At 35.3% G+C, this 15,733-nt stretch overlaps 2 protein-coding genes across 5 annotated transcripts; one reads left to right on the top strand and one right to left on the bottom strand.

The window, feature by feature from the left end:
• Positions 1-7,388: 7,388 nt before the first annotated feature.
• On the top strand, positions 7,389-10,884 carry LOC141711720 (uncharacterized). 4 transcript variants are annotated; one of them, XM_074514371.1, is made up of 6 exons: positions 7,389-7,572; positions 7,765-8,153; positions 8,293-8,446; positions 8,657-8,821; positions 9,090-9,177; positions 10,168-10,884. In XM_074514371.1, the coding sequence occupies exons 1-6, from the start codon at positions 7,511-7,513 to the stop codon at positions 10,444-10,446; spliced, it is 1,137 nt and encodes a 378-aa protein (XP_074370472.1). In that variant the 5' UTR covers positions 7,389-7,510; the 3' UTR covers positions 10,447-10,884. The 4 variants fall into 4 exon arrangements, with proteins under 4 accessions (XP_074370472.1, XP_074370473.1, XP_074370471.1 ...); XM_074514372.1 differs by having other exon boundaries at positions 7,392-7,572; positions 7,831-8,153; positions 8,290-8,446; XM_074514370.1 differs by having other exon boundaries at positions 7,392-7,572; positions 8,290-8,446.
• A 717-nt stretch (positions 10,885-11,601) lies between these two features.
• Positions 11,602-15,276, bottom strand: LOC141711719 (leucine-rich repeat receptor-like serine/threonine-protein kinase RGI4). The gene is made up of 2 exons (XM_074514369.1): positions 12,277-15,276; positions 11,602-12,181 (listed from the first exon to the last, which is right to left on the bottom strand). Exons 1-2 carry the CDS (start codon positions 15,098-15,100, stop codon positions 11,730-11,732), a joined length of 3,276 nt encoding a protein of 1,091 aa, XP_074370470.1. The 5' UTR covers positions 15,101-15,276; the 3' UTR covers positions 11,602-11,729.
• Positions 15,277-15,733: the final 457 nt, after the last annotated feature.

The raw sequence follows: 15,733 nt of genomic DNA, 5'->3' as shown, positions 1-15,733 counted from the left end.
AGGGTTGTAATCCAACTAAATTCCATATGGATCCGAAAGAGTGTATTGACAAGGATGAAGGGGGAAAAGTTGTGGATGTTACACAGTATAAGAGCATGATTGGGGGTTTGAGGTACTTAGTACATACCAGACCGGACATCACATTTTTTGTGGGGATTGCAAGTAGATATATGGAGCGCCCAACTACTGTTCATCTCAATGTCGTTAAACGAATTCTTCGATATGTTTAAGGTACTCTGCATTTTGGTTTGGAGTATAGCAAAACCAGTGGCAATAATATATTGGCTGGTTTTAGTGACAGTGATTTGGGCGGTGATCTGGATGATAGAAGAAGTACATGAGGGATGTGTTTTTATTTGAATGAGGGTCTTATTACATGGGTTTCATAAAAGCAAATATGTGTTACATTATCTTCATGCGAAGCTGAATTTATGGCTGCTACTGCAGCAGCTTACCAAGCAATTTGGCTTCAAAATGTGCTAAATCAGATAACTGCAGATTGTAGTGGTCTAGTGGTGTTGTACGTTGATAACAAGTCAGCAATAGACTTGGCCAAAAATCCTGTTTTCCACGGGAGAAGCAAACACATTGACACGCGATATCATTTTATAAGGGAATGTGTTGACAAAGGGGAAATCATTTTGAGGCATATCAGTGGCGAGAGGCAAAGTGAAGATGTCTTGATAAATGCATTGACAACAACGAAATTTGAGAAAATGTGGGCTTTACTGGGAACTAAGGAGTTGTATGGACAAGTTAAAGATTAAGGGGGGGATATGTTGGTTTAATCTTAAACTTGTTTTAGGTATGTTAAATAAAGCTGATAACAGTAGTTGTTTTAGTTTGTTTTAGTCGACCATGTTGTAGTAGTAGTAGTAGCTGATTTATAGGAGTTTGAATAAGTCAGGTGTCTGTTATGTGCGTGTCCTAGTTTTTAGCTAGTTTTTCAGTTTCTTGTTTCTGATGTATTTCATTTATATTGAATAGTTATCAGCAATAAACGGAAAGCCTTTTGGCAAGCAAAGAACAAAGCTTTTCTCAGTTTCTATATCATACAGTTAATACATATTAAGTAGCTAATATTATTAACAAGAAGGAAAAGGACTAACATCCGTTCTTTAGTGAGTGCTATCCAAGTATCAAAGTCTACTTTACATCGCCGGGTTAGAGAAGGATTTATGCACCCAAAAACAAATCTTGTCAAGCCAGTTTTGACCGATGACAATAAGAAAGCTCGTTTAAGGTTTTGTCTTTATGCTTACTCATGACATTAATTCCAATATTTTCATTATTTTCAAGTATGATGAATTATATTCACATAGATGAAAAATGGTTCATCATGACAAAAAAATGTCAAAGATACTATCTTCTTCCTGATGAGAGTCCTCCATTGTGTACTTGTAAAAGCTCAACCTGTAATTATAAAATAATATTTCTATGTGTTGTTGCACGTCCAAAATTTGATGCATCTCGTAACATGATATTTAAAGCAAAAATTGGTATATATCCATTTGTTACAAAAGAACCCGCTAAGAGAAAAAGTAAAAATAGGTCGACGGGCACGTTATAGACTAAACCAATGAATCTGATAAGCAAAGATGTGATTAGAAATATGATGATAAACAAACTGATTCCGGATATTCGATCCAAATGGCCAGGAGGAAATGCAGGTGGTATCATTTTTTTCCAACAAGATAATGTAAAACCACATATTGATGTGAATTTAGAATTTGTTCAAACTGCTAAAAAGGATGGATTTAATATACGTTTACGTTTTCAACCGTCTAATAGTCATGATTTAAATGTGTTAGACCTGGGTTTTTTCAGAGCAATTCAAACTTTGCAGCATGAAGAGGCACCTACAAGTATAGATGGACTTATTGTTGCGGTGGAAAAAGCTTTTGAAGATCTTCACCATTGTGACGCCCTCAATCTCGGGGTTAGGAAATGAGGACCCACACACCTTTAAACTACTAATTTGAATAAGCATAAACCCCGATTAGCTACTAATAGGATCAAACAGGATAAAGTATGAGACAAGATTACAACTACCAAACATAAAATATAGCTTACAACCCCAAAATAAAATCAAATATACATAGTCGATCCCGACTTGGAACCGACAGATAACTCATTGTATGTTTACAACTCTTTGGCTAAGCGCTTGCTCACTCAAAAACTTTACTACCTGCTCTGGCAACCGGAAGCCCTCAACACGATAGGGACCACCAGGTACGCTCTTACGAGCAGTGCGCCTAAGCCTAGCCATCTTCTTGCTTAACTGACATGGTTAGATTAAAACAAAACATATGAGTATAAAACTCAGCAAGTAACTAAAAAGATATAAAATCCACAATATACTTTACTGATCCCAGGGCATTCTACTTTATCAATTCTAGGTGGCAGATTTCTATCTTTTTAGGCTAAAAAAGGGGTTATGAAGAAAATTTTGGGCTTTCAAGGAACAAGGCTCAAGGCAGGGTGAAAGCCGACATTCATCATAAATCATTAACAGGATCACAAATGATCTTTCGAATGGAAAGCGACAATCTTTTCATTATAAGAAATCAATTATGTGATCAATGGAAACAAAAATCAGGGTTCACGAGCTATAAGCTTTACAATATCACAATCAACTCTTTCAAAGCAATATAAACCATTTTCATTTTCAAAGAATCAATTACTGAGTAGGAAGTTTCAATTTCTTTTTAAATAATTATGGAACCCTTGATTGGACCACTTTATCTTTCATTTCATAATAATAATACGGGTGATCAGCCCGTACCGACCTCCATCCGGTCTTTAAGGTACCAACGGCATAATTTCAGCCTTAAACTGGACTAGCCCCGCTAGCCTCTTACTATGACTGGACTAGTCCCACTAGCCTCTTACGTCCCAATCCAATCCATCAGGAATTCGTTTGGAAAACCTTGAGTTGGAAAAAGGTAGGTTTACTAAATTCATTTTATCATTACCAAGAATATGAAATTATTCGGACTCTTTCAAGTCAAAACTCATTCTTAAGTTCAATTTCAAGAATTCAAAGTTAAGGGAATGAATCAAGAATAAGCAAAGTTCAATTCTAGGGATCTTGATCAATGATAACATGGTACTCAAGTTAGGGAAATCAAAACCATTTCGAGGATCAATAGAGGATAAGGTAAACAAGGAATGAAGCATCATTACAAGGGGTTCGTAAAGGTACTTATAGGGTTTATAACAGTTCATGGTATAACAAGTGAATAAGAAAAAGAAAGTTACCAAGGGTTGGATCAATAAGCTTATCAATAACAAGTTCACAAGATCAATGACAGGGAATCTCAAAATCAATAACAGGGGTTCATTATTTTAACAGTTCAATACTCTACTTGGCATGAACAATATCCTCTCTATAACCATTTACACAAGTAAATAGAGTTACTTGCCTGAATTTGCTTTCCTGAAGGTTGAACTACTGCCACCTAGTATATCTTTCCCTTTCCTAGCCTGAATGCCCTCACGCTCCGAATCTACAATCCAAAACTAAAACCTTAATTAGTTTCTCAACTCTCGTTCCCGGAACGTTCACTCAATACGATAGCTCGATTATACTCTTGACTTGAACTATACGAGTATAGTTTATACACACATGCACATAGCACATAATACATTTTTTTCTCATAGCCTTTATACCTTTATATACTCAATAATCAACTTATACTTGCTTTAATCTTGACTATTCTTCAAATCAAACTAGTATAACTCATACGAGTACATGATTCATTCACAACTAAATCTTTACGACCATAACTATCACTTATAGCTTTTAAAATCAATCAACTTAGTTCCCTTTTCTTTTATTCCTTAATTCGAACCACATACCACAATCAAACTAACAAATCCATAAATATTCACATATATACATCCAATCACTCTTTTGATTATCAAAAACCAAGTTTTGACTTTAAGTTCATATGGCCTATTCGGCCTTATTGCAAATACCAACCACAAAATCAATCAAATACTCACTTAGTTCACATAAACACATAACTCATTCAAAAACCTTTAAAGAATCATTTTTCCTTCTTTTAATCATCAAAATTCGAACCATAACCATATATATACAATCAAATTTCTCAAAAATTACACCATGCAACTTTAGTTCTAGCATAATCCAACATTTAAACTAACACCCTTTTCTTTATTAACAAAATTCGAACCAAATCATACATATATGCTTACATGCAATTCAAGTTCATCTCTTAATTAAATCAAACATTCATTTTATTCATAATTTTCGAATTACACATCAAAACATCACTTAGTGACTCAAACCCTAATCAAATTTTCCAATTAAACATGCATGCATTCACTTAGCATCAAACCAATCTCTTTTAGACCCATTTTTCATTCGGCTATAACCATAAATCACAACTCAAGAACCAAACAATGACATGCATCACTAATTCTTATTTTAAACCAACATGCAATCTCATTTCTTACTAATTAAACTTAGTTTACACCAAGATCAAGTCACAAAATCCAATTCCCTTTTTATTAGTACAAAAGCCGAACCAAAACCTCAACATGCAACCCTCAAATTTTGATTTCTCGAGCATCCAATCATCTACACAAGTCCAAATACTTTTAAAACAATCATAAAAATCCTTTTATCAATCAACACACTTAAGTTTCAAAAGAAATACAAAACCCTATTTGAACTTTTCAAGAAACCAAGACATGCAAAGGCTACATACAAGTTTTAAAGTACATAAAGCTCAAAAATCACATTATTTCAACTAGCACATCATTTTCTTAAAATCCCACCGGCTCTCCTTGGATCATGGTCGGTGGTGGTCAAACTTAAGAGTTCCCATAACGGGTCTCCTTTTGAGTTTTAAACCATAAAATCACTTTAAACTTCTCTTATGATTATATATCAAGAAATCACATTTCCTTGAACACAACCATGGAGATGGAACTATGAAACTTATATAAACACTTACATGCAAGTGGTGTTTGAGTAGTGTATATCGAAAAATGGAGACTAAGGATGATAAAATCTTTGAATTTGGATGAGTTTTTGTTATTGCATGCAAGAGAGAGAAGAGAGATGGAGAGAGAGCCGAGAGAGAGAGAGAAGAGTGATCGAGAGAGAGAGAGAGAGAGAGAGAGAGAGAAGTGCCACGGGAAGAGAAGAAAAGAAGGGGGGAATGAGCTTGTATTTGTATTAGGGGACAAGGGTAGTTTGGTAATTCACTAATCCTTTTCTTTTGTTTAATTTACTCTCTCTTTTTACTCCAATAAAATAGAAATTGAATATTAAATATATCTCTTTCAGAAAGTTGAAAATTATTACAAATAACAATTTTAAGACGTAGATCTCGAAATTAGCTTTCCAGCCATTACTCATAATAAACTTTTGAGCGTACGGTTGATTTTATATGATTTTTACAAGTTCACGCTAAAAATAGCATTTTAACACATAAAAATCATTTTAAAACGCAACGGTCATAAAATAAAACCGTCTATCATTTTTAGAAAGTCTCTAGGACTATTTCGAAGATAAAAAACAAATCTCATGCCTTTACCTTACTCATATAATTTTATAGAAATGTGCAAAGGTTAAATAAACCATATTTAAATTAAATAATTCCCTTAAATCCGTAAAAATATTAACAGATCACGTAATCACACATACAGACAAGCAAGCACATATACTCACACATCACAACTCATGTCTGATCATAAAATTTTTTTCTGTTTATTATTATTATTCCTCTTTACGCGTACCGGGTCACGTTCTGCTTGACGGCCCGACGCTCAGCGTTTTAATTACGCTTCACAATTACCTTTACCAATTGACACGTCACTAGAACGCAATACTTTAATTAAATATTCATTTCACATAATAACACATAATTCACATTTTAAATACTTTAATCCCTTTTTAGGACGAGTTCAGTTCTACCTGACGGCCCGACAACACAGCTTAACTCTTAAGCTGACTCTTTAAATTGGAACGCTTCTATCTACGCTCCCAGATACTAATATACAGTAAAGACAATCAACACTTAATCACATAATTTATAATCACATCACATAAATCATACTTTATTTACTTAATTACGTCGCAAAATTCTCAGTTATCACAACCATGATAAACCTAACAAGATATTTTTAACTTTACAATTGAATATGATGGCGATTATGAAGGCCAGTGGTGGTAACAATTTCAAGCAACCTCATTTTGATGATGATCAATGTCCAAGTGGAAACATTCCTCTCCAGTTAACGTGTGTGAGGAAGAACTCATCAACTTTATTAACAGTGAGTTGTCAATATTCCTAATATGTGTTTTTTCCATTTGCACCTAAACTACTTTTGATGTGCAATCTTTGAAATTTTAAGTTTGGTGTTTTAAATTTTAATTATATTGTTTATAAAATATTGAAATTTTTTGTGTTATGTTCTAAAGAAAAAAGAGTAGTTTTAGTTATAATTTGTCAATTTATTTTAATTTATAAAAAAATGCATTTATTCAATCATCTTTTTATGATTTTATTTATTTTAAAAATAATAGTTTGTGCTTTAAAAAAATCACAACATCACAAATTTTATTAAAAATGTGACAACCGCATTTATTCAATAACATTCATATCTTCAATATTTCATACATTGCATCCATATTTGTAATACAAAAATAATAAGAATACTTAGATAATAGATATAACACCTATACACCTATAATTCTTCTTGTTCACCGAATAATCTTTACTAGTAGCGACAACCTGAAACTAACCATCACAATAAGATATAAATATACTTAACCATTATATGATAAACTGCTGTTTCTCAATAGACATGTTTTCAGGTGGCTCAGGTTCATCAGCCTCAGGTATTTTGGGTACTTGTGGTGCTTCATTGAGATCAAAAAATATTTTTCTCAGTGGTTCCATTTGATAATGTGTATATGGAAAAAATGAAATTTGTGTTTGTTTGAATTATATAGACTGTTGTATAGAAATATCAGCATATCATTAACTATTTACATTTTTCCAAGAGTTAAGTAAAAATTCTTAGAAAATTTATTTATTGGAGATAGTAATAAATTATGAAAAAAGATATTTATTAATTAAGATAAGAAACTACGTGGAAAAAAGACACTTATTAATTAAGATAAGAAACTACGTGCACAAGTCAAATCAGTCAAAAAAAATATGGGACAGAAGTGAGTATTTTTTAGTTTATATACTATTACTTATAATAAATTCACCATCACCGTAGTAGCGTCAAAATTGTACTATTACCGTATCAGGTTACCCGGACCCAGTTCGGGATACAGCTCCCGGATCAAATCCTGGCTAAGGTTTTAATTTTTATTTTCTTAAAAAAAAAGGTGGAAAATTTATTATCCCACGCTCTCCGAAGAATCTAAAAGTCACGCTCCATCTCAATAAAATGACAAAACCCTAAAATCCCAAAATAGCTAAAGCTCAATTAGGGCTTTTTTTGTTCACAGTTAAAAGAAATGATTTTGACAGGTAAACTAATATATGGAGTTGCTTTGAAGCCTCTTCTATTTACACCCTGGTAAGAAAATCAACACTTTTTTTAAATTTCAAGATTTTTAGTAATTTTCTTAAAGATTGTTACTTTTGACTTTTATGTTTTGGGGTTTGAATTTGATTAGGCTCAGTGTAATTTTTACTGTTTTATGCTGCAATTTTTGTGTGTTTTTATTGAAATATTTGTTGTGGTAATTGATGTAAGTTTTAAATTTAGGGTGAAAAGCAATGGTGTTATGATGTGTTTGAAAGTTAGAAACTTTGGTTCATCGATTCCTGTTAGGTACATTCCTATGAATTCTCCGAAACCTCGGATACCTATAGTTCCTAACTCACCCAAGTATGATTTTGAGGAGCAGAATAAGCATACTTGTTTAGACCTAAATGTGGGTAGGACAGAAAGTTTGAATAGTAAAGGGGTTTCGGAAAGAAGATTTGCACCAAAGAAGCCGCCCAAACCTGAAAATTCGATAAATTTGGTTGCACCTGTAAATGACTTTGATGAACACGGAAGTTTAGAATCGGATGGATTAGGTCTAGAGTCGGTGGATGGTGGAAAGATATTGACGAGAAGCTTCGGGAGTTTGGACTTAAATGATGAAACAGGTGAATTCCCTCGAGCTAAATTAACTTTTTTATTCATTTATATTTTTTAACTATTTAGGAAGTTGTGTGCTTACTCTTTAGAATTTGAGTGTTAATATACTTACTACATGAACTGAGATACTTTGTGATCATATAGAAGTGGATGAAGAACTTGGCGACTTTCAAAGACTGGAAGATACCGAGGAGTTGGTACATGAAATTACAGGGAAAAAAGCTAGTGGAAAACCTGCATATCAGTCCAGTAAAAGTAACCAAGATGCAGAGAATATGGCAGCTGGATGCCTTTCCAGAAGGTTAGAGTATTCCTCGAGAGCCTTTTTGTAACTCAATGCAGCTGTTTATTGATTGTTTCTGCAACATTTGTTGTTTTTCCGGTCTGAAATGAAAAATATACACTATTACTAATTATTAGGTCTAATTTCCTAATGTGTATTTATTTTATATATCTCATGAGTCATGTTGATTATATATTTATTATCTTTGTCGTGCTTCTTCATCTACAGAGCATTAACAACAGTGGAGCTTAGAAAGAAATTGATTGCAAAGAAATATCCTCTTCAAGTTGTTGATGAAGTGATAACTAAATTCCAGATGAGGTGGGTAGCAAATGTTAATTACAAATTTCTGTGTATTTGGCCACCAACTTTTGATCGCCAGGGAAGAGGGAGGTGATTACTGCTAATCCTGAGGCCATGTTGCATACTGCAGCTTGACGAACTTTGTCTGTTTTGGCTATTGGTTGTTTACTTGTTAGTTTCTTCTGCACATGGTTTTGTCATACTTAAACACTAGGAGTACAATCTCCTAAGTTCATCATTTCTGGACTGACTGTATGTTTTTGCCACCCACTGAACACTTTTACTTTATAGATACTCGTAATGGTGTCACACTTTCGTTTAGTTCAAGTGACAATTGAAGTTTTTCATCTTCTTGTAGGAAATTTCTTGATGATTTCCAGTATGCAGAGGCATTTTCTCGATCCAGGTTTTCTTCATTAAGTTGGGGTCCAGGACGAATCAAACAAGTAAGCTGCCTGATCTGAAATTACTTCTATATATGGCATTGGCAAAAAGATGATTAAGATAAGACAGTAGTAAGATTGAACTAAGATTCAAGATTCATGCAATTATTAATAAAAAAATATTAGAGGCCATCAAGATAAATTTATTATATCTTACGTTGGCATACACTGTTGGGGGTTATACTTGCGTTATAAGTTTGCTGGTCACTGATAATGGTTTTTGGTTCCAATCTTATTTCCTATATGCAGTATAGTAAGTCTTAGCTCTGTTTCATCCTAGAGTGAAATTTTGCCAATAGATTCTTCTAACCGTCTAATCTTTGAAATAAACGAGTAATATATGTTTAATCGTTATTTTGAATATCCAATTATGTAAAATGCAAAAAGAAAATTGATTCTGAATATCTGAAATTTTTTAAAAACTTGAGAGTATACTACAAATGAACAGTTAAATTTAGAAGTCAAGAAGGTAAAGTTTAGGCCCTAAAAACTAAATGTAAACTTTTTTAATAAAAAATTTAGTACACTAGAAATAAAGATGAAGGAGCTGATTACCTGCACCACATAAAGTTTATTATAAGAGGTTGTACAATAACAGAACAAACGACAATGAAAAAGCAGTCTACGAAATTTAACGATGTTCCTGGAGTTTGTATTCTACATTAGTATATTACTAATACGAAGTGAAATCTGTTTTTATGTAACATAACAAAAAAAAATCAAAGTTAAATTTTATTTAATCCCTTTTATACATTCTGATAACCAAATCTTGAAATGACTTGTCAATCATCAAGTCTTGAAATTTGTAAAATGTCAATCTAGTGCTTGCCTCTTTCATCCAAGAGAGCGAAATGGATAAGAGTACTTATTTTTTTTTAATCTTCGCATTCATATTAGATTTGGTTTTAGTTGACGACAAAAAGACAGAAACTTGAATTTTTGCTCCAGAATGAAAATGTTCTGCATTAAATGATAGATTCGTTCTTTAATTAGGCATTACGCCAGAAGGGTGTAAGTGAAGCTGATGCAGAGAAGGCAATAAAACTAGTTTTCAAAGATGGCGAATGTGGAGAAGATCAGTCAAGAATCGGGCTGTCAAAGTCGTCACTGGATCAACTTTTTGGTCAAGCTTCAAAGCGATGGCTGCAAAGTGAGAGTCAGCCTGTGGAAAAACGGAAATCGAAGATCGTTCAGTGGCTCCGGTACCGTGGATTTAACTGGGGAGTTGTTAATGTTGTGTTAAAGAAGTTAGAGTCCGAGTTTCCTCCCTAGCAAACACTTATAACGTTGACCTGTATTTTCTTGCCATTTGCTATAAAGAGATAGGATGACCATGCTGATAGGTTCAGATAGTGGTTACGTCTTATATCCATTTATTAAGATCAAAGTTGGATATCAAATTCCTCACTCAATGTGCGAGATAGGACGACCATCTTCATGAGACCACACCAAGAAATAGTATGTGGCCCTCCTTGTGCTAATTGTTAACGACTTTATTCATCAATCTGCCAGGCGCCATGTAGAAAAAGTGGATGTGGTGACATTTTCCATTGAGCTATCTAGGACTCTAGATTATGTAATTTAACCTACGATATGAATAACTAGTGTAGCTCATAGCATCGCATGTTTTTGTAAGATGGAATATTGAAACAGTTGAATTTGATTGTATACGACAAGTACATGGTACAATTTCCATGTAGATTTTTCTGCCGTACAGAAAAACTTGCATAATTGTTCTATCTATATATGCAAAGTTCAGCAGTAGACTTTCACAAGAAGAGTGGCTTTGATTGCTGGAAAGCTCACATGGGCATGTGATGTGAGGAAGGAGCGTAGGACCAGATAGTAATGGCTAGCCAAAAAGGCTGTAATGAATTCTTGTGTATCATACACAGCACACACACATGAATGTATATAGGTGTAGAGATAGTATTAGAATCAAACACTTGGCCAAAATTTCCAATTATATCAATCCAATCAAATGCAGCCAATCATTGGTCCCAATTTTTGAAAACCCCTCGACCTATCCCCCTGTCCTAGATGAAGACACTCGAATCATCCCACACCTCTGAATGAAACTCTCCATAACTTGAGACAGCCTTTTACAATTTCAATCATATTCTAATCTTAGCTGGAAATGGATTGGTTGTGCAGGAAGTGCAGATCGGCTACAGTCTACACAATATTGTTGAAGTCGAGAGCAAGCTAATTTATCGTTCGACGGAGATACGTAATTTGGATCAAACAATAAAATTTAAGCTACAGATTAATATGTTGTCTGTTTTATTACAATACAATACCATGATACATAATAGAGGACCTTTCTCTAATTCTAGTATTTTACAAGCTTCAAAGCATATAAGTTTTCATACATGTCTTTATTCCAAGGGAACAGCTAGGTCAATCAACTAAATAACACAGAAAAGGTGAACATTACGCTATTTTGGCTGATAAATAGAGCTAAACAAAAATTCATAAGACAATTATCTTCTACTCTCTAATAGGTACTCCTATGCAAATATGCACACTTTTGCATATTGTTCCCTGAAAAATAATCAGACTGATTCATCAGACAATGCAAATGAACAGTTAGAGGAGCCTTGTAAGACCATTTTTCGAGTTGGAGGTGATGGAGGAAGAGTGGACACGACCTGCTTTAAATCAGAATCAGACCTTACAGGATCTACATTTCGAATTTCCTTCAGCATTGCTACTACATCCTTCATTATTGGACGATCACTAGCACGTGCACTGACACAGAGAAATGAAACTGCTAGTGTTTGGAGCATTTCATGCATCTGAGGATCTGACCTACCTCTGAGCTTTGGATCAAGAATGTTGCTTGGGTCGAGCTTACTTTGCAAGTGCTCGCGTACAAACTGTACCAAGTGTGCACCCTTTGGAAAAGTTGGGTCCAATGGATGCCTTCCTGTCAAGACCTCTAATAGGACCACACCATAGCTGTAAACGTCGCTCTTCTCTGTAATGCGTTGCATCGATCCATGTTCTGTGAAAATTGATAGCAAAATAATATGTTGTCATTATATATATGTAAAGGATGGAATGTAATTAATTGATCAAAGTTTGCGATATTAAATTTACCTGGAGCCATGTATCCATAAGAGCCAGCTAAGTAAGGTTTGTGACTCTGCTTTGAGAAATCATCATTACTGCTGTTATTGACGACTTTAGCCAACCCAAAGTCAGCAAGGTAGGGTTCAAGACGAGTTCCCAATAGAACATTCATTGCTTTAACATCCCCATGTAAGATTGCAGGCACACAGTCATGGTGCAAGTACGCAAGTGCATGTGCAATGCCAAGAACAATGTCATACCTAGTTTCCCATTCTGCGCCTCCTTTTCCAGCACCATGAAGGAGAGAACTCAAGCTTCCGTTAGGAAGATAGTCGTAGAACAGCAGTTTAACTGTCTGATTTGAACCCCAACCTAAAAGGCGCACGATATTCCTGTGTCGGATTGAACTTAGTGTTCCAATCTCAGAACTGAATGCTCCTGATTCTTCTGATGACCACATTTTTTTCACAGCTAAAGATTCCCCATTTGGAGTTGTCACCCTGTAAACAACTCCAGAGCTTCCAGTACCAATCACGTTAGCTGATATTAGATCCCGGACAATTTCATCCACTGAGAATTCCATCTTTTGATAAAATGTCATTTCCCAAGTTCCACTTTCAGGTGTTCCATTGCTTGCCATACGGGTCTTGATTAACATATAGACTGCCATTAGTACTAGCACTGCACTGGCACATACTAGGATTGACATCGTTAGCTTCATCGTCGATTTCACATGTCCAGCGGCTCCACTTCTATCAGCTGGACCCCCGGCTCCACCGTATATGTACAGAGCTCGGTTCCCCGCTAGGTCCTCTGTAGGAAGTTTGTGGAAAAATGGTGTATCAGGCAATGGGCCCGAGAAGTCATTGAACGAGACATTGAGAGAAACAAGATTTTCAAGGCTTTTTAGATTATTCAGACTCCCTGTGAGCTTGTTGTGGGACAAGTCAAGATTTCCTAGCTTGTTAAGACCAGAGAATTCATTTGGCAGTTCACCTGTGAATTGGTTAAAACTAAGATTGAGAGCGATCTCTAGTGACTGAATTTGAGCCAATTCTTTGGGTATTTCTCCTGAAAAGCTGTTGCTACCAAGATTTAACAACTGCAGCTTACTGCAGGAAAGGATCTGTGCAGGAATTCTGCCAGAAAGTTGATTATTCTGAAGATTAAGTTTTGTTAGTTCAGTCAAAGAACCAACAGCTGGATCCAACGGACCTGTAAGCCTGTTGTCTGAGATATCTAGAATTTGTAGGCTTTTTGGAAGCATACCAGGTAGAGAACCAGTAAGGGCATTGGAATGGAGATCGAGAAATTCAACATTCTCACATCCAGATATCGATGGAGGAATTCCACCTACAAATCTGTTATTTCCCATGTCACAAAAATTAAGACTTTTCAAACTTCCAATTTCAGGTGGAATAGTGCCTGCCAATCTATTGTCACTCACCCGAAATCTATACAAGTTTGAACAGTTTCCAATCTCAGGTGGTAAAAATCCCGATAAATCATTGGAAATCAGCAACAGTTTGGTAAGATTTTGCAGATCAAAAATGTGTCTTGGTATGGTACCAAAAAGATGGTTATAAGAAAGATCAAGAGCTTCAAGATTCTTACACTCAGATAATGACTCTGGAATATTGCCTGTTAGCTTATTTTTCCAGGCAAAGAAAAGAGTCATGCTCTTAAGCTTGCCTATCAGAGCAGGAATTTCTCCAGAAATATTATTGTTATCAACTTCCAAATGAGTAATAGCTGTGCAGTTTATAATTTCGGTAGGTATGGTACCTGATAACTGATTAAGACTCAGCTGGAGTTCTTGAAGTCCTGATAAAGCTCCAAAACTTGTAGGAATGCTGCCTGTCAAAAGATTTGCAGAAAGATCGATAACTGTTAGCTCGGTGCAGCTTCCAAGCTCAAAAGGGATTGTGCCAACTATACTGTTCTGCCATAACAGCAGGCTCTGAAGCTTCTTGAGCTCCCCAATTCGCCTTGGAATCGGACCAGATATAGAATTCTCATACAAGTAGAGGTTCTGCAATTCACTGCAGTTTCCAATCTCTTCTGGGATTGGTCCAGATAATAGAGATGTGTATATAGCCAGTGTTTGTAATTTTTTCAGGTTTCCAATCGACAAGGGAAGACTTCCTGAAATGCTGGTTTCAGCAAGGCCCAACACAAGCAAATTACTACAATTTCCAATCTCCCATGGAAGCTCACCTTTAAGATTTTGATTCCCACCAGCCCGAAAAACTTCAAGATACTTTAAGTTTCTAATACTCTTTTGAATTTCACCGCTGAGTTGATTGTCAAAGAGAAAAAGATTGACAAGACTTGAAAGATTTCCAATCTCAGATGGAATTTCACCTTCAAGAAAATTAGTGTTCAGTGCTAAAGTTTGCAGCTTGCTCAACCTGCAAATCTCCACCGGAATTTCTCCCACGATAGAGTTGCTGCTAACGTCTAATAAGCTCAATTTAGGAAACTCTCCAAGCTGTTTCGGAATAGGTCCAGTGAGATTGTTTGATGAGAGGTTGAGGGTGGTTAAAGACTTGAGTGGTTGAAGAGTTGAAGGCAATGGTCCTTGTAAATTCACTGATTTCAAGATAATTTCAATCACATGGCCTTTGGAATTGCAATGTATTCCAAACCAATGACAAGGACTTGTATCTGTGGAGTTCCATGAAGCTAGTGCATCTGAAGAGCTGTTTAAGCTGGCTTTCCATGCTAAAAGAGCTTGGCTTTGTACATCAGTGGAGAAACAAGAAGATAAGAAAAAAGAGGAAACTAATGCAAAGAAGAAAAAAATATTACAAGGAGAAAGAAAGGGAGGGTATTTTGTATGTGCATGCATTGCTGCAAAGAAGAGGAGATTGTGTGTGTGTTGGGATTGTTGAGGGGGAGAACCCCATGTTTTGTTTATAGAGTAATAACAGAAGATCTGGATCCAAGACCACCTTCATTTTTCTATTAAATATCTTTTTTGGTTATTTTGGGTTGTTTTTAATTTGGAAGATGGTGCTGATGCAGATTGATTTCTTTAGATTTATTAATAATCTCTTTCTTTCTTTAAAAAACAAATGCATGTATATCCATCCATTCAGTAATCAGGGGAAGCCAGTGTCTGTACTTAGCTTTCTGAATCAAATTTATGGATGTAACTTTACAACATGGCTTTGGTAGTTTTCATTTGGAAGCAGCAGCTTGTCACTAACCAAAACAAATGTTGTCAAGTGGCCTCCTGCCCATGTAGAAAATCTAATGCACTTCTCTCTGTTTAAAACTTCCAAAGTTAATTTTCAAGAAATTTATCAAATTTTTATAAACATCGCACTTCTTATTTAAAACTCGGGAGCAAGAAATTGGGATCGGAAATTCATGTATTGATGTAAAGAAGAGAGAAATAGAAAGCAAGAGGGGGGTTGCTTTGATAAGCCAAGCTCTCCCACTCCAAGGTGGTCCATCTTCTTCAAGTGGTCTGGTTCTG

This window comes from Apium graveolens, chromosome 3 (genome assembly GCF_009905375.1).
Source record: "Apium graveolens cultivar Ventura chromosome 3, ASM990537v1, whole genome shotgun sequence".
NCBI lineage: Eukaryota > Viridiplantae > Streptophyta > Magnoliopsida > Apiales > Apiaceae > Apium > Apium graveolens.
The sequence above is the reverse complement of the archived record's forward strand: the minus strand, read 5'-3'. Positions and strand labels throughout refer to the sequence as shown.

What these genes read in the sequence shown, in the direction of transcription:
- LOC141711720 (XM_074514370.1), top strand. Translation starts at nt 7,511, where the DNA reads ATGATTTTGACAGGTAAACTAATATATGGAGTTGCTTTGAAGCCTCTT. An exon ending in GCTGGATGCCTTTCCAGAAG is followed by an intron (nt 8,447 to 8,656) that starts GTTAGAGTATTC and finishes CTTCATCTACAG; the next exon opens with AGCATTAACAACAGTGGAGC. An exon ending in GATCGCCAGGGAAGAGGGAG is followed by an intron (nt 8,822 to 9,089) that starts GTGATTACTGCT and finishes ATCTTCTTGTAG; the next exon opens with GAAATTTCTTGATGATTTCC.
- LOC141711719 (XM_074514369.1), bottom strand. Translation starts at nt 15,100, where the DNA reads ATGCATGCACATACAAAATACCCTCCCTTTCTTTCTCCTTGTAATATT. An exon ending in TTATGGATACATGGCTCCAG is followed by an intron (nt 12,182 to 12,276) that starts GTAAATTTAATA and finishes CAATTTTCACAG; the next exon opens with AACATGGATCGATGCAACGC.